At 42.9% G+C, this 27,932-nt stretch overlaps 1 protein-coding gene across 12 annotated transcripts in view; it reads left to right on the top strand.

Annotated features, from left to right (window-relative positions):
• Window positions 1-27,932, top strand: part of Col4a4 (collagen type IV alpha 4 chain) — a 151,208-nt gene that overhangs the window by 89,318 nt on the left and 33,958 nt on the right. For all 12 annotated transcript variants that reach the window (XR_006850819.2, XR_006850818.2, XM_046439821.2 and 9 more), the window contains 8 exons: window positions 13,230-13,337; window positions 13,936-14,043; window positions 19,593-19,664; window positions 21,075-21,203; window positions 21,297-21,410; window positions 22,595-22,750; window positions 24,509-24,616; window positions 25,598-25,606. Coding sequence is in view for 10 of the 12 variants with exons in the window: in XM_046439821.2 (XP_046295777.1) it covers window positions 13,230-13,337; window positions 13,936-14,043; window positions 19,593-19,664; window positions 21,075-21,203; window positions 21,297-21,410; window positions 22,595-22,750; window positions 24,509-24,616; window positions 25,598-25,606 (804 nt within the window). In the remaining 2 variants the exon portion in view is untranslated. The remainder of the gene's footprint in view (window positions 1-13,229; window positions 13,338-13,935; window positions 14,044-19,592; window positions 19,665-21,074; window positions 21,204-21,296; window positions 21,411-22,594; window positions 22,751-24,508; window positions 24,617-25,597; window positions 25,607-27,932) is intronic.

The following is a 27,932-nucleotide window of genomic DNA, read 5'->3' as shown; positions in this document are numbered from 1 at the left end:
TGCCCTCCTTTGAGGACCCTGCCAGCTACAGGAGTGACCTGTAGCAGAGGGGAAGTAGTGCTTTGCATAGCTCCACCTCTTATAAGGAAGGGGAGGAGCATTTGCATTCAAGCCAATAGAATAGAACCCCCAGAGGGGGAATTTGTCTTAGGATATTTTGTTACCTTGCTTTCTACTTATATGTTTACCTTTCAGAAAATGTTGAGTATAAATTTCTACTTCCTTTCTGGATCCTATGGGAGCATACATCAATCTTTAAAATACGCATGCCGTTTGTGAGCATGGTGGCACATACCTGTTATCCCAGGAACTTGGGAAGCTGAGGCGGGAGGCTGAAGCCAGCCCCGAGAATTTAGCAAGACGCTGTCTCAAAATAAAAACTTTAAAAAAAGGTCTAGGGGTGTAGAGATTGCTGGGAAAGTGCCCCTGGGTTCAATTCCCAGTACCAAAAACAAACAAACAAAAAATGCCCTATTTGATTTAGGAATTCTACTCCTCAGAATTTATCTTAATTCAGCAATCAGAAAAGTTTACAAAGATGCATGCACAGGAACACCCACTTCATGGATAGAAGAAATGTTTATCCACAGATGATTACTCAAAATGGCTTTTTTCCAAGAGCATTCAGCTGACAGTGGTGAGATTAAAAACCAGGTTTAATCCAGGCACAACGGTACACACCTGTAATACCAGCAGCTTGGGAGGTTGAGGCAGGAGGATCGTGAGTTCAAAGCCAGCCTCAGCAAAAATGAGGCACTAAGCAACTCAGTGAGACCCTGTTTCTAAATAAAATACAAAATAGGGCTGGGGACATGGCTCAGTGGTTGAGTGCCCCTGAGTTCAATCCCCAGTACACACCCCCACAACAAAAAAGACCAGGTTTGTATTTACATGGGCCCCTTTAAATTAAAATATTTTATATTAATAAATTTGTACATTACTTTAAAGTTCCCCCTACCGACAGCCATGCCTTAGTTCATATAACAGAAGCTATGTCTAAGCTGAACTATTACAGAAAATTTTATTTTCTTTGTTTTTATAACAAATTGAACTTTAAAAGGAAAAAAAAAAAAGCTATTTGGTGACAAAACCTTCCTGTCCCACAATCCTTTCTTTCCCTTTCATATGAGTCTTTTATCTCTTACACAAACGTGCATTTAGATAGCACAATATTTTAACTGAAATGTATGACTTAAATATATAGTTGGTGAGGAAAACAGTTTTGCAGTCAGCATTGTGGGGGTTCATAATGATGCCAAAGAAGCTTCTGAGCCGAGGTCTGTCTCTACCCTCACTGCGGTAGCTTTGGATGAGTCCGTTGTCTTCTATGCTCAATTTCTTCAACGGGGCCTGCACATATTACAAGATTGTTCTGAGGATCAAATAAGATACTTTGAAATAAGTTTGGAGACTAAAGATGACTGCACAGTTGTAAAGAGCAGTTATCTTCACCAACAGGGCAGACAAACGTGAGAAGATTTTTCCATGCTCATTGGTACTTTGACGGTAAACCAGGCAGATATACCATTTTATAAGCGCAAAGTAGTCCAAACTGGAGGCCTTTGATATTACCTAGTATTTTAAGTAAAAAATCATGATTCTGAGTTATTTCACACTTGGACTTTTGCAGGATATTTGTGCTAGCCTACTTGGCCTGGTGTCCTGTGATTACTGCCCTGTAAAGTGTTCCCTTTCTTACATGCAGTGACTTCAGCTTAGAATTTTAACGTTCTGTGTTATTCACCATCAGAAAGCTTTCCTAAATACGCTTGGGCAAAGCTTGCTTGGATTTGAATGAGCTTAACAAGAAGACACAGATGTGCAGTGTGTCCTGGAGTGATGGTTAGGTTGATCGTCCCCTGTCCCTTTAATTCAGAGAGGAGACACAGAACAGATTCTCAGATACTCTTCTTAACACACCCCAAAGTCTCAGATGGCTTCTTTTTCATCTGGAGCTGACAACAGGGCTGCCATACTTTTCCTGCAGGAATGTTCTTGGGATAAATAAGACAACAAAGAGTGGGGCTGATAGATGTTAAATTCCATCAGGGAGTATGTACAGGCACAGGCTGGTTTGATGTGTCCTAGTATGTTGCTGTGAGTCACTCAGCTACCTCAGATGCAGCGGGTGTGGAGGATGTGGAGTCAAAACACAGACACTGGGAGCTGATGAGAGCAGGCAGGTGGCAACCTCAGCCGACCTCCAGCAAGTTCATTTATTGCAGAAATGAGTGCAGCTGATATTGGGCTCGGGTAGGGTGCATCCTCCAATCTTACACAAGTAAAGCAGCTTATACAACATCTAGAAGCCAATCATCTTATGATTAATGTAACCACATTATGAGGAAGCTCTATTATTACATGGTGGAAGGCAGATTGGTAGGTTCTTTGTCCCTATGAGAGGGGGCCTTATGAGTTATGGGAATCATGCCCTGAGGCCTTGCCTCTTGGACCCCTGGGAATGCTGACCTCAGTCACTGAGGATGTGGTTTTTCAGAGGGCTCGCTAGAGCAGAGCGCCCATCCTGCACGTGGGTTTCCTATAGGTTTTTCAAGCACTCTGAGCTGCTTGTAGCTGCTAGCTGCAAACCGAGAGTTACTCCTACATTTCCTCCCTTTTTATTAAATTTGTAGCCAAAGGAGAATCATGATAAGAGAAGAAAAGGAAAGATAGAGGGAAGAAAAACGGACAGAAGTACAGGTAAAGAGGCGTAAGAAAGAGAAGGGGAAACAAGAACAACATCCAAACCCAGCCCTTTCCTGCAGCTGCCCCTTCCTTGTGGTCCTGCTGTGGCGAGTGGGCAGCTGCTGTTGGCTAGGTCTCTGTTACTTGGGTCCCGATCTGAGCTGGGCGTGGGGAGCAAAGCAGCCATGGGGGCAGGAGACCTCCCTCAGAAGGGGTGAAGGCTCAGGCCCTTGCCCAGCTGCGGGGGTGAGGATCTGTGCCTCACCTCTGTTGACTCCCAAGTTCTCTCCTGATGGCCCCTCTGCGACTATGCCTGTCTTAGGTTGTTCCTCCTTGAGGAATCTTACCTGTCTTTGACTAACTGGCCATCCTCCGGGGCCAAACAGGGTGATGTGGAGTGTGCGAGGCATTGCCTCCGAGAGGGTTAGTTCTCTGACTCCTTGGTAACTAATGCCCCTGTGGCCGCCAGCATCTGCCTTAGGATCCCCTCGCCTGTTGGCTGGGCCCCAGCTCTGGTCACAGGTTTTGGGAAACTCAGGTTTCTTCTCCAGGGAGGGCTCAGCTCACAGCACTGGGCGGGAGAGGCTGTGTTCAGAAATGAAAGAGAGAGGCCATAGAACCAGCAAACAGTAATCGGATGAGAAAAAGGAAGTTGTATTGGGGCAAAGCAGAGAGACAGATGAAAAGGAGAACTGTGACAAGGCTCAGGACCTAATCCCTCATAACTGGCCCTTAGTATTTACTTAGATCCGATCCATAGCTGCCATCCACACAGCTGAAGGAGACTCCTTACTCTCCTTTTGACTTTCCTTATATGCATATACTATCATAGCTTTCTTAGTTTCTGCTTTGTTGAGCCTTTTTTGGAAGCATCTTAAAAGAACATACATTAGAACAAGAAGAGCAATGACAATGACAGCAAGGATCCAGTTAGCGGAGTCAATTAAAGCTGACAATTTATCCCATAGCTGCTGTAGAATTGAGGGGTTAAGACTTAGATTTGCTCTGGTTTCATTTAGACTGAGAATCTGGGAATGCAGCATCATAGTGAAATTTCTAAAAACCATATCCCAAGGTCCCTTAAGTCTATCTACTACTTCAAGTTGAGCTTCTGTTACATTTTTTGCCAAGACAGGGGTTTGACAAATACACAGAAATTGAAGACTACAGGGTACCCTAACATTCAATTGAAGCATATCAATTTTTTCATCAATATGGTCAATCTGTTGTTGTAACACTAAGATACCTCCTTGCAAGTGCAGGTTTAGTCACTCCGGGGTCAGGGCTTTGATGGAGCGCTGCATTACCTGATTAATGGTTGCAGCATTTGTTGTGGACTGGGTTAAAGCTATATCAAGGGCGGTAGCTGCTGTCACCGCAGCGAGGGAGGCAGCTATGATGGCAGCAGTAATCTCCAAATCTCGCCTAACTCTGGAAAGGGAAATATCTTTTGTAAAGTGAACCTCTTGAATGGAGGAGTCATCCTCCATTGGGAACCATAACATGAGGGGTGTTCTCATTAGTGCTGCTGTCTTGATGGAGAAGTTCCAACAATTGGTTAACTCACAATGGGAATTATCACAATTAAGGCAACCATTTTTGTGATTTTAAGTGGAAGTTACAAAGAAGAAGGGTGGCTTAACACATACATGGTCTCGGAGTAGCATGGGTAGCTGAGGGATTATTGAAAGAGCCATTAAACCAAATGGCATCCATGGTGACAATAGGAATGACATCCATACATTTGTAAGCAACACATAACAATTGTCTGCCTAATTGAAAAAAAAATCTCCTGTCTTTCTTTTGTATTTTGAGCATTTGTTACCCAATTTCTATGATTTTTGAAAATTACTGTATTTGTATTTGCTGAAAATTTCATTTCCCATCCACCTCTTAAGTAGGGCTTGAACCAACTGATAAGCTCATCAGAAGGGAAACAGGGCCGGGAAAGGGAGAGACAATCTCTCCAAGATATGGCTTTTAGGGGTATACCTTCACTGGTATTTTAAAATTCCTTCCAAGCACATCGCTGCAGGAAGGGTTGTGGCCAAGAACGTGAGTCTCTAGCATTAGAGGGCATGATAGAGACTACTTTTGCTTCTCCCTCTAAGGAGAGTGGCTGATAACCTGTAATGCCTCCCATCCCTGGCTCCCAAAGAGTATCATTGTGAAGGCAAATTGTGGATTTACATAACCTCTCTGCATCAGAAACATTATTAAAAATGTTAAAGGCCCATGTATGGCTAACTGAGGGTGACAAATTCCAAGGGTGCTGTGCTACTGGGTCAGAGGTTACAGGGCATCTAGAAGAAACATTAGTATCGAACAAGAAAGGCAGTACGTTATCATCCAAACCAACAGGTGAGTGGAGCCCCCACCCACCACGTGTGTACTTGCGGGATGATTGACAGAATGATGCATAATAGCATCTAGTGCATCCTTGTCCGCATTGATGCATGAGAAAAGGAAAGTCCAGTTAAAGTCCCAGCAACAGCATAAGTAGTTTCCACCTGGTTGGGTGTGGTCCTTCTGGCTAGGTGCAGGAGAGCAGCGAGAGCGGCAGTTGCAATTGTGGCTGTGAGGACCATGAGCCTTATGGTGATGTCGGTCTGGGGGGCTCCTGTTGTCCTTCTGAATTTTGTCCTTGGGAAGTATTCTGCAATATTTGAGAGAGAACATGATCATGATCATGATTATATGAGTGTGGATTGCTCTCATGGTTTTTTATTTGCAGTGGCATTGAGTATTTTGCTCACTGGAGGGTTTTTGCCTCTAGGTGGTGCCAGAGCCCATCCATGAGAAGAGAACTGTCCCACAGACAGCCGTCCTTGAGTAACAGCTATCTGCAAAGTAGTTCTCCCTCCATGGGTCATCTTTGAAATGTGCCCATTTTGATCGGACAGGTCAGCATAGAGCCTTGAGTTATCAGGCTGTCAGACAGAGGCCCTTCCTTTTCCATACTTACCTGTTGTGCACTTACCTGTGAGTTGCAAGTTACAATTACACACATAAGCAAGAAGAGGGTACCAGGGCTCTGGTCTCCAGCAGGTGACATGGTCAGAGCTTGATTTGTTAGGGCTTTGATATCACCCAGGTTATCTTGTGTGCCCTCCAGTGGGGATGTCGTGGTGGTCTCTTTCTTTCTTCCAGGCTCAATTTAACATGGACATACTTAAGTTTACCAAAGGAGGGGATGTGAGTGACATCCATTTGCCAAAGTTTATTAGGAGAGAGGCCTCCGGGGTTTACTCCCTGTGGCTGCAGTGGACCAAGTGGCGCCAGAGGAGCACAATTTTTGCAAACTTGAACCAAATGTTACATTGTGTCATAGTAAGGTCAGGAAACAAGGCCTTCAAATTACTTGCAGACATGTGTAACTTAATGTGGAGTATGCCTGCTTGCTCCAGTATGTCTAAAGATATTGTGTTGCAGGAAATAAGTTTATCAACTTGAGTGTTGCCTGTGGCAATTAATCCAGGCAGCCCAGCATGGGATCTTACATATGAGATGAGCCATGGATGTTTCCTGTTTTCTGTGAGGTCCTTGAATGTCTGAAGAGCTTGGTCAATAGGCTTACCTGTGGGTTTAAAAACTGCACAGGGAATTGCTTTTGCTACCTGAACAGAGTATTTGCTGTCTGAAAAGATGTTAATGGGAGTATCTATGCTCATAAGGAGTGCCTTTATTATTGCTCTAAGTTCTCCCAACTGTACTGACTCTGAGTGGTACTCTACATGGAAGATGTCCTGTTCATTGGGAATTTTCAGAATAACACCGAAAGTGTGTGTGTTTGCGTCAGTGAACACACATAGTGCTGATGGTATGGGCTGGGATGTAGAGAATGCATGCTTAGGAGTTGTAATCTCCAAGATTTATAAGGTTTGGAGCATCCTCTCAAGGGGGAGGTGATTATCAATCTGTCTAGGGAAGTCAGACAGTAAAGTCTGAAACAGAGTATTATTCTGCAGGAGTGTTGAGACCTCTGTGTGTGTTAATGGCAACACCAAGGTGTCTGGCTCTATGTGAAAAATCTTGTTACAGTAATCTCTTACCTTTAACCCTACCAGAAGTTTACTTTCTAATTTACCTGTGATTTTGTGACATTCACTCCAGGCCAGAGGCATCCAATATAGGGGTCCGTGGGCCTGCCGAATAACACTGAGTGGTGCTCCCAAAATTATTAATATCATCCCCAGAGGGGGTTTTGACTGGTCATATCTATGGGTCTGTAACCTTGAGAGGCTGTCATTGATCATTTGAACAGTAGTCTCTGCTTGAGGGGTTAGCTTTATCTTTGAGGAAGGATCATCTCCCTTTTTTTTTTTTTTAGCAAATCAAACAGAGGGATGAGTGCATCAGGAGGTAAACAAAGGAAAGGCTTGAGCCAGTTAATCTGGCACATTACTGTTGTAGCTCATTAAGTGAGTACTGAGGCCTAATAGTCAGGGTAGGCCTAAGAGGTTGTATTTTTGCAGCAATCTTGTAGCCCAAAAACTCATACGGGACAGAATGTTGTACTTTGTCAGTGGCTATGCAAAGGCCTAGTATTTGGAGATGGTCCATCAGCTTCTTAAGGCAAATCTGCAATTTGTCAGAATCTGCGTGAGCAAGCAAAATGTCATCCATATAATGTATGACCAGGCAATGCTGTATAAGGGGCCTGGTCGCATGAGAGATAAAGAGCTGACATATGGGAAGGGGTGCTATTTTTCATTCCTTGTGGGAGGACTGCCCAGTGATATCTCTGGGCGGGTATCTTGGTGTTAGGTTCCCACACCGTGAAAGCGAAAAGGGGTCTGTCCTGGTTTGCTATAGGGATGGAAAAGAAGCAATCCTTGAGGTCTATAGCAACAATAAGATAATTGCTCAGGATGCTGGCTAGATGAAGAATACCTGATTGAAATGTACCTGTCTTTTTCATATGTTTGTAATTGGCCTCAAATCTTGAAGTCATCTATGTTTCCCATTTTTCTTGGGAATTACAAAGATAGGCGTATCGTGTGAGCTGCTGGAGAGTTCAATATACCCAAGATCTAATTGTTCCTGAACTAGTTGCTTAAGAATTGTTAATTTGGGTTCTAGTATAGGCTACTGTTCCACCCAGATGTGATCTGTGGTGTCCCATTCCAGGGGGATGGGATCAGGTTTAGTAGTCAAGGGAACGGTGGCCTTTAGAATTGGGGGGGCACCCATCTTCCCGATAGCCCTGTCCTATCACGTATCATTATTTCATCATATAAGGCTTTGTCATCATTGGTTATGATAGCATCCATGTCCTCCAGGATGTCCCTATCCCATAAGGTGATAGGGACTTCTGCAATCAAGGGATGAAAGGCACCCTTCTCTCCATCCACGTCCTGCCACATGACAGAAGAGATAACTTTCCTAGTGGCCTGGAGCCCACCAATGCCCTGTATACTGGGACTGGGCTATGTCTTCCACTTCTTCATGTTGGATGCTGTATTAGAATCTTTGATGGAAACATCAGGCCCTGTGTCTACTATGCCTTTAACAGGAATATCGTCAAGCATAATGGTCATTCTGGGTTTGGTGTCCAAAATGGATGGCGTACAGCAAATTTGCAGGTGTCTGTTCCCTCTTATTGGTAGGGCTGAGGGTTGCCCCGAGGGGGGATTTAAAGGCTTGAGTTTGCAGTCCTTTGCCCAGTGATAACCCTTTTTGCATCTAGGGCAAGGTGTCTTGGGGCCAGGGTGGCTGCCATTCTTAGAACAGTACCGTTTAATGTGGCCTGGCTGATTACAGCCCCAGCCAATGGGATGGATCTCCGTTGGGAAGGTCCATTGTTCTTGTCTATTAGTAGCTGTTGATAGCAGCTGTTAAAGCCTGAATGGGCCCCGAGGAAGGGGCTACTTCTTTAGTAGCAGAGATCCACTTAAAGAGGGATTCACTGCGGACGGAGGCAATTGCAGTCCTAGTTTCGTTTGTAGCCCCCTCCCATGCCAACTGTTTGATTAGCGAATCTTGAACAGGGCCAGGTTGGATAAGCTTCTCAACTGCTTCAATGACTTGGGACAAAAAAGTCAGGAAACCACTCATGGGGACTCTGGATCAGGTTTCTGAAGAGTTCATATTTTGGAGGTATGGTGTTTTTAAGACTCTTCAGGGCAATATCTTTAACTTGGTCAAAGTAAATGATATTTCCAATTCTGGATTTTTCTTGAGGGCTCACAAAGGTACCACGACCAATCAACGTGTCTAAAGTGATGGCAATGCATAGGAGAGGTTGTTCCTCGCCATTTGTTCTGCCTTCTCCTTGAAGGAAGCTTTCCACATTAAATATTGTGGACGAGTTAAGCATTCCTTAACTTCTTAACTAGTTAAGAAAGTTCATCCAATCAAAAGATGTTTGTAATTGGGCTGACCATTGCTTTAACACCCCCTCAAAGTAAGGAGAGTCAGGCCCAGACTCAGTAATGCTAGATCTGGTAAAGGAGTAGGCATCCAGGGTCTATTTTCTGCATCACAACCAAGATTCACTGGGTAGGCAGAAAAGGGGTTACAAGGGGAATATGGGGGTTGATAAGGGGTCGAGGGCCTTAAAGAGTGTCTCTCCTTGGCGCAGGAGTGTAATTCTTTCCATGGATATTTCGGAGCAAGGGAGGTGGACAAGGGAAGAGAGGTTGCCACAGGACACTGTGAAACATCAGGGTCATCCTCTCTTGAGTCATTATCCTCATCTGAATCAATGACACTGGAGGCAGAGGTCTGGAGAGTCCTTATTTTGTCCTCCAAAGAGTCATTATGCTTTTGAATGGTATCTTCTGCTGAAGAGCCTTGAAGGCTGGCAATGATGGCTAGAAGGATCGGTATGAAAGAGTCAGGGGGAATGTGTCCCTCATGGATCTCCTTTTTCCTTGCAGAGTGTAAGACTCTCATCCATATGTTTTCGCGGCCAATCCAGGGTGCTAAAAAGACAGCTTTCTGCCAGAAGTGATCAGGGTCTTTTGGTTTCACTTTAAGTCCACGCTGAGAAAGCAGTGCTTTCAGAGCTGCTAGTTGTGGGACTCGTTGTACAGGGGGAAGGTTGCCCATGATTGGTTAGTGGACCTATTAGAGGCCTCCTAGAGTCTCTCAAGTATGAACAAAGTCACACTAAGACAACCACCCATAAGGATCAAGATACCCACAACAGGAGCCCAAGGGGATGATTCAGACCTGGAAGCCCCTAGATAGGACAAACAAGAGTGTGTTTAGGATCCAATGTCTTGTGATTAGTGGGGACTTCCTTGACTTGCTAGGTCAAGGCCGTATGTCCATATGGTGTCTCCAGAGCAATAGAGAAAATCTAGGTTCCGATTTCTGGGAGGATCAATCCCTTATGTGAATTTACCAGGTGAACCAAGGGGAAGGAAGAGCCATAGGTGATGCCAACCTTTATGGGAGAGGATGCCTCAACTCAGGAGCCAAGGCTCTACAAGGACAAGGAAAGGGGGTAAGAGAGGGGTTCCTTGCTCACCTTAAAGGAACCGTCAGCACACGGAACAGGGAAGGGGTCCCTACCCGAGGTCAACGGGGTGACCAGCCCCAAGGTGCGCAGCTGGGAGCAGACTTTGGGTGCCAGATGCTGCTGTAGGTCACTCGGCTACCTCAGTTGCAGCGGGTGTGGGGGACACAGAGCTGGTGAGAACAGGCAGGTGGCAGGCCTCAGCCGACCTCCAAGCAAGCTCATTTATTGTGGAAATGAGTACAACTGATATTGGGCTTGGGTAGGGCGAATCCTCCAATCATACACAAGCAAAGCAGCTTATACAACATCTAGAAGCCAATCATCTTATGATTAATGTAACCGCACTATGAGGAAGCTCTAAATATTGTTACGTGGTGGAAGGCAGATTGGTAGGCTCTTTGTCCCTATGAGAGGGGGCCTTATGAGTTGTGGGAATCATGTCCTGAGGCCCTTGCCTCTCGGTTCCCTGGCAATACTGACCTCAGTCACTAAGGATGTGGTTTCTCAGAGGGCTTGCTAGAGCAGAGAGCCCCATCCTGCAGGAGTTCCTGTAGGTTTTTCAAGCACTCTGAGCTGCTTACAGCGGCTAGCTGCAAACCGAAAGTTACTCCTACAGTAGTACATAAAGATTACACCCCCATGGGTTTGTGAGTACAGAGCTGAGCTTGTCTACAGATTTGGCCATTGGTTTTCAGCACAGACGATTGTTTCAACCTGCAAACATGAATTAAAGTCCTATATCATGAATAAACACATGAGCAAATAGTCATACTCTTGTAACCAAAGAAATGTCCTTTAAAGTGTCTGAGTGTCATTTTATTCTTACTAAATTGCCAAGAAAATAAGCCAACTAACGAAAGGTCCCCAGTAGAAACATGGTGTGCTCATGGCAATCCGGTTCCAGAGCTGTGGATGAGTGACATGTGGTGGTTGAGTACGTGAGCACCCCACTTCAAACCATAGGGAAACTCCGTCAAGAATCGGATGCTGAATGGTCTATTTAGGAAGACCCCAAGCAGGGCACAGTAGCATGCATTTGCAAATCCCAGCTACTCAGGAGGCTGAGGCAGCAGGATGGCAAGTTTGAGACCAGCCTGGGAAACTTAGCAAAACCCTGCCTCAAAATATTTTTTTTTTTTAAAAAGGGACTGGAGATGTGGCTCAGTGGTAGAACCCTTGCCTAAGCATGTGGGAGGCCCCAGGTTCAATCCCTAGTACTGCAAAAAATAAATAAATTAATAATAATAATAATAATAGACAAGAGAGGATCTCAGCTTTTCTCTTCAGCAGGTCACTGTCATACATAGGGGACTGTTTCAGATTTTTTAAAATTTAAGAGAAATATCCACTAGTTGCAATCTGTGATCTTGGCATGGAACTTGATGCGGACAAACCAACTGTGAAGAACATTACAGGTCCAAGTATGGAATGAGCTAAGATACCATCTCACTCCAGTAAGATTGGCAGCCATTATGAAGTCAAACAACAACAAGTGCTGGCGAGGATGTGGGGAAAAGGGTACACTTGTACATTGCTAGTGGGACTGCAAATTGGTGCAGCCAATTTGGAAAGCAGTATGGAGATTTCTTGGAAAGCTGGGAATGGAGCCACCATTTGACCCAGCTATTCCCCTTCTTGGTCTATTCCCTAAAGACCTAAAAAGAGCATGCTACAGGGACACTGCTACATCGATGTTCATAGCAGCACAATTCACAATAGCAAGACTGTGGAACCAACCTAGATGCCCTTCAATAGATGAATGGATAAAAAAAATGTGGCATTTATACACAATGGAGTATTACTCTGCATTAAAAAATGACAAAATCATAGAATTTGCAGGGAAATGGATGGCATTAGAGCAGATTATGCTAAGTGAAGCTAGCCAATCCCTAAAAAACAAATGCCAAATGTCTTCTTTGATATAAGGAGAGTAACTGAGAACAGAGTAGGGACGAAGAGCATGAGAAGAAGATTAACATTAAACAGGGATGAGAGGTGGGAGGGAAAGGGAGAGAGAAGGAAAATTGCATGGAAATGGAAGGAGACCCTCAGGGTTATACAAAAGTACATATAAGAGGAAGTGAGGGGAAAGGGAAAAATAATACAAGGGGGACAAATGAATGACAGTAGAGGGGGTAGAGAGAGAAGAGGGGAGGGGAGGGGAGGGGAGGGGGTATAGTAGAGGATAGGAAAGGCAGCAGAACACAACAGACACTAGTATGGCAATATGTAAATCAATGGATGTGTAACTGATGTGATTCTGCAATCTGTATATGGGGTAAAAATGGGAGTTCATAACCCACTTGAATCAAAGTGTGAAATATGATATATCAAGAACTATGTAATGTTTTGAACAACCAACAATAAAAAAATTTAAAAAAAAGAGCATAAGATGATATTAGGAATTGTCATTAATTTTTTGGCTGTGATAATGTTATTTTTGCCATGTAAGAAAATGTTTCAGGCTTAACTTCTCAAGTATTTAGAGTTGGAATTCCATAAAGACTGTGATTTTTTCTTAAACACTTTGGTATTTAAAGAGCCAAAATATCACCCTATTTACCTAGAAATTCTACTCCTAGGAATTTTTCATAAGGAAATAATTGATTAGGAGAAAAATTGAAGGAAGATGTATAAAGATCAACAGGCATAATAGCAAAGAGTTAGAAATAACTTGAATGTCCAACAGCAGGAGAAAATTAGATTACTTAATTTAATTAACATTAAATCAATAAGCTATCAGCTTTTGCAAATGGTAATTAAGAGGACTATGACAAACTTGAAAAATTACTTATAACGGTAATTTAAAAATTCAGAATGTAAAATTGTGGGTATTATTTTCATGTCATATACATACGGAAAACTCTGTTAAGGTGGTTGAATTATGAGCATTTTGCTTTCCATTATTCTTTAATGTAATCTTTCAGCAGAAAAATTTAAATATTAGAAAGTATATAAGATTTAATATAAGATTTAAATATAGAAAAGAATAGCTAGGGGTGGGTTTGGCTATTTAATAGATTCAATGTCTCAAAGACCACCTGCAGCTACTCAGGCTTCCACCTTCCTTCTTTAGGACATGTTGGAGCCCCTGGAGATCGAGGCCTGCCTGGAGTTCAAGGACTGAAAGGACCATCAGGAAAGCCAGGCCTGCCTGGCTCGTTGGGACCACCAGGGTGTCCAGGTACCTTGAAAGGGAAACTTCCTGAGTGCTCCTTATCTCTTGGTGTTTCGAGAGAGTCAGTCTTCACATACCTTAGGGATTGTTACTCATTTTTTGCATGTGGCTCTTCTGATTCTCCGTCTGAGCTTCTAGACAAGGCCACTAAAACTCACCTACTGCTCACCTATGAAGTTGGTCCTTCTAATTGGGTCACTGGGAGTAGCCAAGACAACAGCATGGCACCCGTACCAGGGGTGGTCTGACAAAGGCAGCTCCTTTCCCACTCTCCTCCTGTCACCTGCCACTCACAATGTTGTCCCCACCCCCTGTTTTGGACCCAAGGCAAACACCACATTTACAGCCCAGCGTTTTAATAATCCATTTCCTGTCAATTCAGGGGAAAGGGGGCAAGTTTAAAATCATAAATGGTAACTTCAATCATCTTGAAGTGTATCTTCTCCTTCTAAGTTTTGAATTTTTCTCCTTAGAGTTCAGATATCTAGGAAGGAAACTTAGGAAAATATTCCTGGTTACCCAGGAATTAAAAATGTAGATGATTCCCCAGTGAATGTCATCATACATCATTGGGGTGTCTGCAGAACTTCCCTGTTGTCCTCAGGTGATCAGGGGATGCCTGGGCAGAAGGGCCATCCAGGAGAAATGGGAGAGCCTGGGTCCACAGGTCTCCGGGGGGATCCAGGGCTACCAGGACCTCCAGGAATAAAAGGTAAGTCAAAATAGGCCCAGCCCATCAGACAGATCCAGCCCAACAACAGCAGATTCATAGCACCTCTTGTTCTTCTTCCCACGGGGCCGGAGGCAGTACCCATCTTGACCTTGACTTGCCTCCACCAGGGCATGTCCACAGCAGGGTACAGCCATCTCATTTCTAGGCATCCATCCAGTGTTTTTCACTATGGTCAGTCTACCCTTTTATTCTTACCACAGGACAGTTGAGCTCCTGTTATGCTCTTGATATTGTGTTGGATGCTGGGCCTGCAGTTTTGAGGATCTTGCTACTAGGTTCAAGTTTCAGCCTCCATGGGACTTGTTATCTAGTAGAAGAGGCTGACATTAAAAATATGTGTAAATAGATATATATTTGCCAATTGTGATAAGAGGAGGGAGGAAAAGACTAAGGTGTTATGGAAAAAGAGTAACCAGTATTCATTATCTTTGGTAGATAAAGAAAAATTGTTCCTGGTGGAAATATTTGGCCTTTTAAAGTAATAGAGGACCAGTGCAAATCTGTAAATAATATACAATAATATAATGTATTGTTATTAACAGATCTTCATGACTGCTCACTTATCCATGAAGCTTCTCTTTTTGAGGTCATTTCTTTTATTTTAGAAAAGGCGCTTTTCCATATGTACTTCATGCAAACCTTTAGTGTTGTATCCATTACAACGCTAAATATACATTGTATCTATTTGTTTGCTTAGAGGCTTTTCTTACCAAATAGATGATTTCTTAAAAGCAAGACCTTTTTTTATATTCTTGGTACCCAGTAGAGACCTATTAAAAAAAAAGTATTTGGTTGGCAGTATGAGTAAACAAATAGACAAACCCAAGACTCTGCCCCTGAGTTAGTAGCAGTGAGGTTGAAGGTCAAAGCTTTACCTGCTGACTTCCTGCAGGGAAGCTTTGGGTCTCCTCCAGCTCCTCTCCCACCTGCCTTCTGCTCACTGACTTACACATACACTGAATGTTAGTAAAGTAGAAAGGGCCTCCTCTCAGGAAAGTGGACACCACCAGTTCTAGGATTAACCATTTTATTGTTTTGAAAATCCAAATTCTGTTCTTCCCTCTTTTCTCCTCTTCATTTATGGAATAGCTTCCAAATAATTCCAAATTTTCAGCGAGTGGTAGTGTGGTGTGTATTCCCTGGGGCAAGACTGCACAAGGAAGCTATTTTGATGCATTGGTACAAGTTGTGTATTTCTACACGGCAAAATAAATTGACAAGGAAGGCTCCCGGTCACTGGACAACTTGACACTCTTCTGCCTCTTCGTTGACATTTTCAGTAATGGGAGGTCCAGAGATTGGTGACGAATTTAGGGTTTCAAACAAAATGATAATACTGTTTATTAATTTATTCTAATTTGTTATACATGACACAGAATGCATTTCAATTCATAGTACACAAATGGAGCACCATTTCTCATTTCTCTGGTGGTACACAAGGTAGAGTCCCACCATTCGTGTCTTCATACATGTACTTGGGGGTAATGATGTCCATCTGATTTCACCATCTTTCCTACCTCACGCCCCCTCCCGTCCCCTATAGCCCTTATGGGGTATTCCTTGATTATTTTTGTGTTTATGTCTGTAAAGAAGTTTAAAAGAAAGAAAGAAAGAAAACACTTCCCATTATTAACCACTTCTACCAAATTCCCACTCCTTCCTACTCTCATAATATATACCCAGTGTCACCAAAATGACAAGACTCATGCTACTGTTGTTGATTCTTTTTTACCTTGATTTAGTTTGCATTTATCACACAACTTCAACATCACATGTCACTAAAAGACTAATAGCTGATGAATTGATCCATAACAAATCTTCATGAGAAGTAATCTCTGATTGCGTCGTAAATCGGTGAGTCTGTTAGGGGAGACAGTGAGGGGTGACGGGAGCAGCTGCAGTGGTGCTTCCTGGCCATGTAGTGACACTGTTTCACTGCGACAGCCCAGGGAACCATCGTCTAAACAAAACAAAGCAGTGAAATACATTCCTAAAGGTTAAAACAGCTACAGTGCAAACCCACAGTTGCAGTCGATCACGCTGATATCAAAATGAACAACACTCCGGCAGAAACACTTTGAACTGAGAAACTAAATATTTGAAGTATGTTCTAAATAAGTCAGGGGGACTGATTACCTTGTTTGAACAAACCAGCTGCTGAACTCAAAGTTGTTTGCTCTGCTAGAACAGGCCATATGGATTTGGAGTCCTGCTTGTGTTCAATCAGATTTAAACTTTAACTTAAGCATATGCTAAAAGTGGCTTGATTCCGAGATTTAAATTTTTCAGTACATATTCCCTCTAAAACACCCCATTCTGGGATGGGGTATGAATGTAAAGTTGTCATGATGGAAACCTAAAGAGAATTATTTGTAGACTAACAACATTATAAAGAGTGTGGATTGGGTATTCTGGCTTGTGGCAAGTACATGCATTTCACTTTTAAAAAGCATTCTGAAGTGTCCTTTGTCAGGAAAGCAATACTATGTGCCTTGGGGTAGAAATGTCCCTCCTTTTTACAGCTAGATTGTTACCCTCCTGCCCACCCCTGCAGCACTCACCACACCGATGTCATTGCCTGTTTGTTCTGTCACAACAGGTATTATTTCTCTCTTGCTTCCCACCTTCCCATCAGTATGTCATGAGACACATTTGGTTGCTGAAGCTCGGTGCAGTAGGAAACCTTATCTGTGCCCTCAGAAGACATTCCTACATGTGATGAATTTCTTTAAATTTTTTTTTAAAATCTCATTGCAGTATTATTTTTGATAAGAGTATTCAAGTTTCTTCAGTCATTACCCATAGTCATGAAATTCCCTCCTTCCCATCAGCTGGGTGGCCAGCTCTCCCTTTGTGCCTGGGATTGGAGGGTTATGTTAGGGTGTGGAACGTCTGGTATTACCCTGAGGAAAGTCCCAGGCTAGCAGGGAAACACTGGACACCCTATTAGAAATGTAAACCAGTAGCAGGCTCCTGGGGTGCCGACTTTTCAGGCTTGAGAACAAAAATATAACCTGAGAGTGGGAATCCAGTCACAAAGAGGGGGCTGGCTAGGACAGATGGGTGGCCAACTGTGCGAGAGCGGAGATGAGGTTTACTGGCTAGAGGAAGAGCACCCTGTATAGTGAGTGCAGCTCAATGCAGCCTTAAATGATGGCTGTTAAGCAAAAGGACAGGACCATCAGAGAGGTGAATAAAAATTCCTCATTACCCAGGAATGTGCTTTGTTAGCCTAATTGCCTCTCATCTGCACTGTATATATTTTATGCATGAACAACTTTCTGATTTAGAGATGGGATGGATAAAAAGCTTTCAGTCAAAAGGAAAAATTACCCTTAAAACCCTACCCAGATGTAGCTGCATTCAATTTAGAAAGATAACATTAGGTCAGATAAGGGTCGGCCAGTTCAACAATGGCAAGGGGCTGGGCTGTGACAACGCGGGATCTGGATGTGTTGATGTGACAATGGAGAGTTGGCAGAGGCTGGGACATTCCACCCTTAGCCAAGTCCCCCAAGCCATCAATCTCAGTGTAGCAAAGTGGTCTCAAAAAATTTACTATCATTTCAGATAGATTGCAATAAATATCCAGATTTGGCAGATGAGGAAGGTCATTGTGTTCTTTTGGTGCAAACTTGAAATATTGGCTCATAAAACAGGAAAGAGGATTGGAAAATAAACTAAGCCAGAGCTGGTTAAAAATGGTTAGGAATAAGAGATCAAGGGAAAATAAAGATGCATTCCCATTTTTTTCGGTGCCAGAGAATATAACTCACTTGAATCCATCTAATGTTGAGATCTTAAAAAGAGAAAAACAACTGTCTGTTTCAAGTACTGGGATAAATAGAAAGGAGGGGACTAACTGCCACTCTCCAGTAAGAAGTCCTCAGAGGGAGGGCCTGCTTTAATGGACAGATAATAATCAGCACTCAACTTATGTACGTACAAATGGATTCCTCCAGGATCTCCAAATCATACGTATCCTATAAATGTATCAAAGAAAGAAGTGACAAGCAAATAGAAAGTCTAGGCCACTTTTTAAAAATGTGGTTTCCTCTCACCTGTTCAATCCCTTGACCTCCTTGGTCCACATTTTCTCATTAATGCAGTCATTCAACAAACACTTATGAACACCTACTGTGTGCCAGAAAATATACCAAGTGTGGGGGCAGAAAGACTAATAGGACCTGGCCTTACACCCTGATTGACCCTTAGGTGGGGAGACAGACTGTCCTACGGCCCTGCACAGGTGTAGTTGATCAGGGCACCCCATGTAGGTTCACAGGTGGAGGCGACGGTGCTTGTGTATGTTCAGTTATATAAACTGAGGGGTGTTATTGTCCCAAATTTGAGAGATGAGTTCTCTATACTAAGTGAATGGCTGGTTGTATGTGGAGTTGCTTAGTATTGGGTGAGAAAGAACAGGATGGGGAGAAAATGGATGGAAGCTCCACCAATGGAATAGGCAGGTGACCAGATGTGGCCAGGCCCTGAGGAGAAGCCTGTCTTCCTAGTCATCAGTGGGGTAAGACATGAGGGGTGGCATTCGGCGGGGCTCAGCCCTGGGGAAGTGCTCTGTGGTACTGGTCACTTGCCCTTCCTCTCACTTTTCTTCTCCATCCTTTCTGCCCTTTCTTCTTCTTCCTCTTCCAACTCTATGCTGGGCAGTTAGGACACTTGCATTTGAAAAGATACCCCTCCGGGGGAGGTCAGACACACTCAAACTGTGTTGGTGGAAAATCTTAAGGAAAACGCGTCCACTGGAAGAGTTCAGTGATGGCCAAAGTGAAGCTTGGCTGGTAGATTCTGCTGTAAGGACTGTATGGATGCCCGACAGAAGGTTCTCAGAGATGGCTCTGGCATCTCTGGGATAATGTCTAATTTCAGAGCCTGGAGATTTTGATGATCATCATGAAGTAAATTTGGTTGTTGTGAAAAGGAGTCAGAATGGTTTTGAAAGAACTGGTTACCAAAAAAAAAAAAAAAAGCTACAGACAAATCTGACCTGCAGGCCTGTTGTTCCAGAGCAGCAATGCTTAAAATAAAGCCAGGGAGGACGCATATGCCCCATTGTCCCATAGTGGCCAGATACCCTGTTGACTTATAGCATGACTGGGCAGGAGGACCTTCTGATCCTGGTTGGAAAGGCCAAGCCCTGGAGGTAGGAGGCATGTATTGGCTCCCATCCAGTCTCTTTCCTCATTTAGAATGATTTTGTTGTCATTAACTCAAAGATTACTTCCTACACCAAGAGCCAGTAATTCTGGACTGCAGCTGATCATGATATGGTTATAACCCGACAGGGTGCCTTAAAACCAAGGAAACATGTTAAGCTGTTGTGCTACAAACCTGCAAATGAATGTGTTAAGTAACCATCGCCCGGAGGAGTCCTACCCTGATAATGACCTTCAGAGTGTGAGATGTCCACCTTGCTCTATGCCCTCTGCTGGGCAGTGTTGGGGCAGTGACTAAGGTTGGTATTAGGGGCTGCTCTTGCCCTCCGTACACAGGGCTGGTGTGTTTTTCAGGTCCTTCGGGGTCTCCTGGCCTGGACGGCTTGCATGGTTTGAAGGGTCAGAAAGGAAGCAAAGGTGCCTCAGGTAAGATTAAAAAACCATCTTCAGGAAACCGAGCTTCTGTGGGTGGCCTTGATATTAAGTGGAACCCTCCTGGGTAGTTTCTCACTCCACAAGATTTGGGAGTGAAACTGAAAATCTGTCATAGCTGAGAGAGACACAGTATGAGAGCTATTTCTAGGGCTGAGGATGACATATAAAAGGATTTAAGAAAATCTACTTCAGAAAGGAGGTTAGTAATGCCTTGTGTTGGTCTTATTTTGTCTCTCCACTAAAAATAACTGCCTACGTGGGGCTGATTACAAAGTACTGTGAATAACAAACAAAGTCTGGGCTTTTAAAAAAATTATATAATTTTAACTACAGCAGTGTCTCATATAGCCATGTGGATCTAATTAGCACTTTTAACATTCCTTTACTGCCATGACTAAAACAAAGAATCAAACAAACAAAAAACATTACCTGAACTATTTGCTGTTATTTTGGATATCACAGAGAGGCTGATCTTCAACAGCTGTGTTTTAGATTGTTCCTCTCATATCATACACATTGGTTGTGTCAGTTTGTCAGAAAAAAAAGTATAATCAAAGTATAATTGAAACTGTAACTCAGCATGTAGATTTGAGAGACTATGGGGAAAGGCGACTTGTGCTGCTAAGTGTTTTGGAGAGACAACACCTTTATTTATTGTGAAAATTGAAAAGTAGTTTAAGGGCAGGGTTGTGGCTCAATGTTAGAGCACTTACCTAGCATGTGTGAGGCACATCGAATATAAATAAATAAAATAAAGGTTCACCAGCAACTAAAAATATATTTAAAAACAGAGAAAAAAAGAAAAGCAATTTATGTCACTTGTATTTAGTGGCTCTTCCAAATAGCCTAATTAGATCTGTGTCTCTTCCAGGAAATCAATGATGTGCTCCCTTCTTACTGAGAAACTCCATACTACCATAGTTCTCATTAAATGTCACCTTCCATTCAAATTTCAAAGAAGTTTATCCATATTTATTTATTTATTTATTTTAGTTGTCAATGGATCTTTATTTTATTTATTTATATGTGGTGCTGAGAATTTAACCCAGTGCCTCACACATGCTAAGCAAGCACTCTACCACTGAGATAAAACCCCAGCCCATAATTACTTATTATTGCACCTCATTTGGTTTTGCTTTGTCCTTTGTAAAGGTTGGAAGGTTAGTATTCTCACTCACCTATTCTTTTTTTTTTTTTAATCTGGGAAATAACCATAAAAGAAATCAAATTTGTGGTTGACCAGTGTGTTGGGTCATTAGAGAAAATGATGATCCAGGTCACCATTTAGAAGTACCATTGCAGCCAGAGGTTGGTCTCTGCAGAACCAGCCACTTTTAGGAAGTGGTTCCTTGTCAAGGACAAGTAAGATCAGGACATATTCATGCTGTTTTCCCTATTAAGGTTTACATGAAATGGGCCCACCCGGTCCAGTGGGACTCCCTGGGCTAAAAGGGGAGACAGGAGACCCTGGAAGCCCAGGAATTTCTCCTCCTGGCCTTTTTGGTGAAAAAGGTCTCCCAGGTCCCCCAGGTAAGAAGCAGCATGTTTTAGTCCCTTTTTAAGTCATTAATTCAAAACCTTTCAAATGCAATGAGGCTAATGTGTAAACATGTGCTTACGCAGGGAGACCCGGACCACCTGGTCCAGCAGGCGTTCCAGGAAGACCTCCTAAGGGTGACATTCCTGACCCAGGTCCACCTGGAGATCAGGGACCTCCTGGCCCTGATGGTGCAAGAGGTATGACAGCATCACGGTGAAGGATGGGACTTCTCCCTTCATTAGATGCAACCAGCTCAGCAGGGCTCTAGGATGAGAGAACGGCAGAGCACAAGCACCTAGGCAGTCCGATCAATGGGACCTACCTGGGTGGGATTGTGGATATTGGACTTATTCAGGCCCAGAATGTAGGTCCCTTCACTCTTCTGTGTCAGTCCTATCAGGTACCTCTGCCCAGGCACAAACTGATGCAGAGTAAGCATTTCTCATTACTAGCATGATGCTGCCCATGAGTCTTCAGAAGTGCCCAGTAGGAGGGAAATACATGCTCCTTGTTGGTTTCTACCACCTGTCCACTGGCCCAGAGTGGCAGGACCCTGGCCTCTTGTACACCCAGAAATGTTTCCTTATGGGCATCTAACAGTGCATATTGTTCCTCTCGCCATTTAACAGGGATGAGCTCTGGCAGTGTAAGCCTTTGGAAGTTATTATTAACTGACAAAGTTGGTTGGCTCAGTCTCATGGCTTGCCCAGTGCCGACAGCCACATTCATACTCCCTGCTAGAGCTATTCTACACACAGATCCGCCATCTTGGAATCTTTAGGATTTAGTGAAGGTGGAACTGTGTGCTGATAAAAATAAAAGCAAGAAAAACTGCTAAGAAATATAGAAACAAAGTGGAGAAAGAATTTGGGTTGATTTTTTTCCTATTTGCAGACACTAATTTTCAAATAGGATTATAATTTGAATATTCCTTTTGTATCAATTGATGTGATATTTTGTCAAAAGCCTATCTATTCACCTGTCTGCCAGTCTATCCATCCATCCATCCATCCGTCCACCTACTCACCCATTCTTCCATCCATCCATCCATCCATCCATCCATCCATCCATCCATCCAATTAAAGTAGTGAGATAATAATACAAAGTCCATAAAATGATATTTCCAAAAGGAATGGCCTTGAAAGGGAAGAAGATTTTGCTTAGATTCATTTTTTCTGACAGTTACTAACCCATTATCTACACCATTTCTCAGCTTGGGTTCCAAGAGACACAATCTGCATTTCATTTCTGACAAAATATTGACTTTCTTATTCTTCTAACCCCCTGTATCCCTTGCTTGCAAATCATTAGATTACTTTTCTTAAGTTTTCAGGTAGCCACCTTTGTCTTTGAAACATTTTTGCCTTCTTCCTGTGGTCAGGAGCACCAGGGCCTCCAGGACCTCCTGGGAGTGTTGACTGCCTGAGAGGGGAACCAGGTGACTGTGGTCTGCCAGGGCCACCGGGGCCACCAGGTCCCCCAGGCCCTCCAGGGTGCCAGGGTGTTCCAGGATGTGATGGAAAAGATGGCCAAAAAGGTATGAATACAAGCTGTTCCTTCAGTGGTATGTGAAGGGTTTCCATCTCTTACTCTTGAGGGTCTGTGGTATCATCCTTCCATGGTGTCATTCCTATTTCTTGTGGAAACAGGGAGTATATTTCAAAAGTGTCCTTACTTCCCCCCAAAGTATCCAAGTTTGGGTACAATTTGGACATGTAAAAATAAAAAATACAAGTCTCTCTTTAGTCACTCCTAGACCATAACCAAGCAATGGGAATATAATTATAAGTCACAGGCATAATTTAAAGTATTTATAATCATGAATTCAGTATGAAATTATCAATGAGATAACACAGCTGATTGTGCAAACCTAGTTATTTTCTGCATGAAGCTGCTGTTCCTGCCTTTGAAGTCGGTTGTGTACTTTACACATTTAGCACAACCCAGTTTGGACTGGCCATATTTCAAACGCTCAGCAGACAGCACCTATATGTGGTTAGTTGCTTTTATGAAAATTTCAGAGAACTACTAAGTTCATAGAACTTTTTTTTGTTGAAAAAGGACCACTAATGATTATACATTTTAACTCCTTTATTGCATAAATGATGAAGCCTGATATCAGAAGAGCATCTACTCATGTTGGCCAAGGGACCCAATAGCTAGCACCTTGCCTTATTTCTGACACAAATGTGAAGCATGGCAAAGATTAGGGCAGAGGGAAGATCGAAACCACCATGAGGGTAGTGCAAATGGCACCTGTGAAATTGTGCAGTACACGTCTATACAGCAACCCTCTTCATCTGTATTAGCAATAAAATCAATTTCAGATGATGTGGCTCTTATCTGCAAGTATGTGGGTTTCCAATTATTGGACATCAGAATTGGACAGACATGTTCTAATCATGCAGAAGAAAGAGGAGGGGGGTTGGCTGACAATTCCCCAGCTATTACTCTACAGAATGAATCTCCACCTGGACATAAACTCTAGGCCCAGGGAAACAGCAGGCCACGTAAATCATGGTGACCAGCCCAAGGATCTGCAGGGAATTAGGAGTATTGGTGGAAGCAGCAAGTGTTCTTCTTCACTTCCTTCCCAGAGGGCATGGGGCAGACAGAGCTCCATTGTGGAGAAGACCAGGGGCTCCTTCAGTTTACTTTAACCACGTGAGCAGTGGGTTTCAGACACCACAGGAATGCAGCAGTCGCAGATTTAAACAGCCCACTCTCCACTCTCATTCAGTGCTGTTTCCCAATGGAGGACGGACATTCACACCATAATCAGGCTCAGCGCTCTGGACCAGGAGCCCAGAGGGAACTGCTGGGCTTTGGCTGGGATTCCAGAGAGGGCCTCTCTGGGGAGATGGGGCCTGGCCTGAAATCTAAGAAACAAGAGGACTTGATGGAAGGGGAAGAATTGAGCCATTGGAGGTTCCAGAATTAAGAAAGTGTCAAGAGGGAGATAGGACCCCCAGCTGGGGGCACCTGGCTCCTCAACATCAAACCTCTCTCCCTTTTTTCCCTGGGTTCAGTCATCTGACTGATACCAGGTAAAGTTCAGGGTCACAGGCTTCTCATTCTCCTTCAGTTTCATCTTGGTCGTGGACATGTCCTCCTTCATCCTTCTCACTGACCACTGTGTTCCCTTCAGACAGGCAGCTCTTGGCTGTCCTACGGACAGACATGAGGCTGATCTCTACTCTGGGACCCTCTCTTGGAGTGGGTGTCTAAAGTCAATCAAATGTCATTGTCTTCATATTGCTCCATTCCAGTGCCCTCATTTTTACATTTATTTTAGGACCAATGGGGTTTCCAGGGCCTCCAGGGCCACCTGGTCTTCTGGGGCCACCTGGAGAGAAGGGTTTACCTGGACCTCCAGGTAGAAAAGGGCCCACAGGTCCTCCAGGTAAGCTTCTCATGCATGGCCATCCCTTGAGCAACCTAAACTGTACTGACAGTCATCATTCAGAAAGTAGTTAACTATTCTGAAATTAAGCCCTTCTGATATAAAAAATACGCTCTTCTCAGGCTGTATCATGAAGACTCATGTTTGATAGACTAATCTTTTTAATCAAAATGAGTGAGTTAAAAAATTAAGAGATGTTGTTATATACACTATTTCTAAGCAAACATATGCTCCTTCTCACAAAAGGCAAAGATGGATTTGATTACTGTTTGTTGGTATTGTATATTCATTACCTTTCCATGAATTTCCATGGGTTTCACCTGGTGTTCTATTTAACTACTTCCTATGAAGTGCATTAGTTCCTTTGAAGGTTAAAGGCTATTTAATTTAACTCTATAGAGTGAAACAGATGTGTGCCTGTGAAGCTGGCAGGAGTAATGTCTTTCAAGAGTCTGGGTCAAGATCAAGCAACGTAGTGGTAACTCATAATATTCTTCAGTCTCCGAAAAAGGCACTCTAGAGAACAGATAAAGGGCATCTTAGTACAAAGATGGTGGACTTGCACTTGGTTTATTTTTATATTCCCTTTCTGTGCATAGCCTATGAAATCTGGCAAATTAGTACAGAATTTTCAAAAGGTTTTTAAATGGAGAGAATTCCTATCCACATTAATTCAGGGCACACTTGCCGTAAGAAATCAACCAGAATTTTATATTTCTCCAGAGAGTTGCATTTCAAGTCTTTCTAGAGATGAAAACTCCATTAGTACAGAATCATAGCTACTCCTGTCAGTCACATTGATGTGGACATTTTCATGTAAATAAGATGCTGTCACTCTGCTTGTCATTGATGCTGTCCCAAATTATTATTTATGTTCTCAAACAATCTTTGTCATTTTTGTCCTAATTCACAAATTTAAAATCTCTTTCCACCATGTGAAAATCTTCACGCGGCCTCGTTTTTGGCTTCGAATCCCTCCAGGTCCCAGAGGTAAGCACGGCTGTGCAATTGATCATTTCTCCTCAGTCTGCTTTCTCTGTCATTTTGCTGTATTTGTGAAATAAGCTGATCCATTGTTATGGAGGGGTGCTGTAACTCTCTCAGGGTTCAATGCTTTGCTTCCGTGTTGCAGACATAGTGACCTCGTATTAGAGCATCCTAATGTCTCCAGCCCTGTGGTGGCCAAGGCAATGTCACATGCTCCACTTGTATTGTTTTCCACGGGCACTAAGTATGAGTGCTCCCTCCCTCAAATTCCAAAGCATGTGCTCATGTAAGTTCCTTTTCTGGATTTTACAATATAAATGTACAGAACATCCCTAAAATAAGTAGTGTGGACATTGTTAAAAGACGGGCCCTTGCCAGCCAATGAGGTACTGTGACAAGCCTTTCTTGTCATACCCTGGAGTCCCTTTTCAAGAACCACACTTCTTTGTGTTATAAAGAAAGTATTCATGGGCTGGGGATGTGGCTCAAGTGGTAGCACGCTCGCCTGGCATGCGTGCGGCCCGGGTTCGATCCTCAGCACCACATACAAACAAAGATGTTGTGTCCAACGAAAACTAAAAAATAAACATTAAAAAATTCTCTCTCTCTCTCTTTAAAAAAAAGTATTCACTTATGACATAAAAACAAAATATATTTGTGTGTAAGAGTCTGGCACTTTCAAAGAGAATACAAAAGTGTTTCTCAAAAGAAAAATCGTGAATGTTTGCATTTACTCTTTCCAGGCATCTGTTATAAACCCTAATGAAAATCGCCCTGAATACAGATGCTATATATTATTTTTAGGGTCCTTAGAAGAGACACCTTGGTCCCTTTCTTTCAGCATCTGGTTTATTAAAAAGTAAAAAGCAAAGTAAAATAATATTTAAGTCTTGCTATTTTAAATGCTAATATTTAAAAATCATAGCCATACATTTAATGGGTTTTCATTTCAGTTCTCTCTCTGTGGTGATTGTATGTAGAAATTCATTAGCAGATAACATCAAAATTCTAAATCTAAAATACCAGCCAAGTCTCCATCCCCCAACCACCCATGAAAGGCCCAAGATGATTCAGGGAAAATCAGAAATGTTCCCATGCATCTTCCCCAAATCACTCATAGTGGAAAAGCCAAGTTTTACATTAAACTAGACAGATTGTGAAAATATATCTTTCCCTGTGTTGCCTGTGGCTTCATACCATAATTTATAAAGGGTTACATTCCAAAGAGTCTGTAGAGTTCAAGTGCAATTTATACAGTACATTAAGAATCGTGCAGACCAGAGCTTGTAATGGTGGCCACATTGTGCTAGAATTTTCTTGCATGTTTCTCAGCTATTATTAAAATTATGATGCACATTTGGATGAATTTTAAGAAACTATAGCTAATCAACTGGTGTGTTATTAAGCGTTCATTTCTTAGAATTCATCACACAGATATTAAGAGTTCTTGAAGCTGTATGACATGTGGTTGACTCTTCAATTTGTTATAGGTGTGATCATGAGTTATTCACCAAGTTTTCTTACCTGTGACGTTCTAATAACAGTAGCACCACATGTTGCTATTGAGGGAATCTAGTAACGAAGCACTTAGTGCAGGCCTGGTGCCTGAGACTGTTCCGTAGGTGTTGGCTGCTATTTATTGCTCAATGTTATTTCTTATCCCTTGTGGGATGTTTGCAAGGCAAGTGAATGAAGTTTTAGGAGAAAAAAATGTCTTGAAGTTGTAAGTGTAACCAAGAATTTTAAAACATCAGCTCTTTAGTGTGATGGTTCTCAAGGTAAGATTCCCAGGTCAACAACATCATTCACCTCACCTGGGAAGATGTTAGAAATGCAGATGCCAGACCCCACCTCAGACCTCCACTCAGAAACTTTGGTGAACAAATTTGCCAGATGAGTCTGAGGTGCTGAAGTCAGAACTAAGCTTTTTAATAGTGCTTCTCAGGCCTGGCTGACATTGGAGTCACCTGGGGTAGTTAAAAACATACAAACGCCAGGTTTCACCCTAGAACACCTGGGCAATAAGTCTAGATTAAGGGTCTTTTGAAAAGCGCTCCATCTGGGTTTTTTTTTTGTGCAGCCAAATTAAGGACATTGTGAAGGTTACATCCTGGCTTCAGAATATTTTTAGAGTTCTCCCAGCTTATTCCAAAATGCTTTCAAGGTTGAAAGTCACCGTGTTAGAGCCCTTAGCAATCCTGAAATTTAGTAAGGGACACTAGGAAAATCTACTTGACTACTAATACAGTAATGAATTAAGGACACATTAAACTTAACTTTAGGGACCCACAAGTCCCTCTTGCAATGCCACCTGTGATTAGCACCCCAG

Source organism: Marmota monax, unplaced genomic scaffold (genome assembly GCF_021218885.2).
Source record: "Marmota monax isolate L192 unplaced genomic scaffold, Marmota_monax_Labrador192_F-V1.1 WCK01_AAM20220418_F8-fsc00041, whole genome shotgun sequence".
Classification (NCBI taxonomy): domain Eukaryota; kingdom Metazoa; phylum Chordata; class Mammalia; order Rodentia; family Sciuridae; genus Marmota; species Marmota monax.
This window is presented reverse-complemented; position numbering and strand designations above follow the sequence as displayed.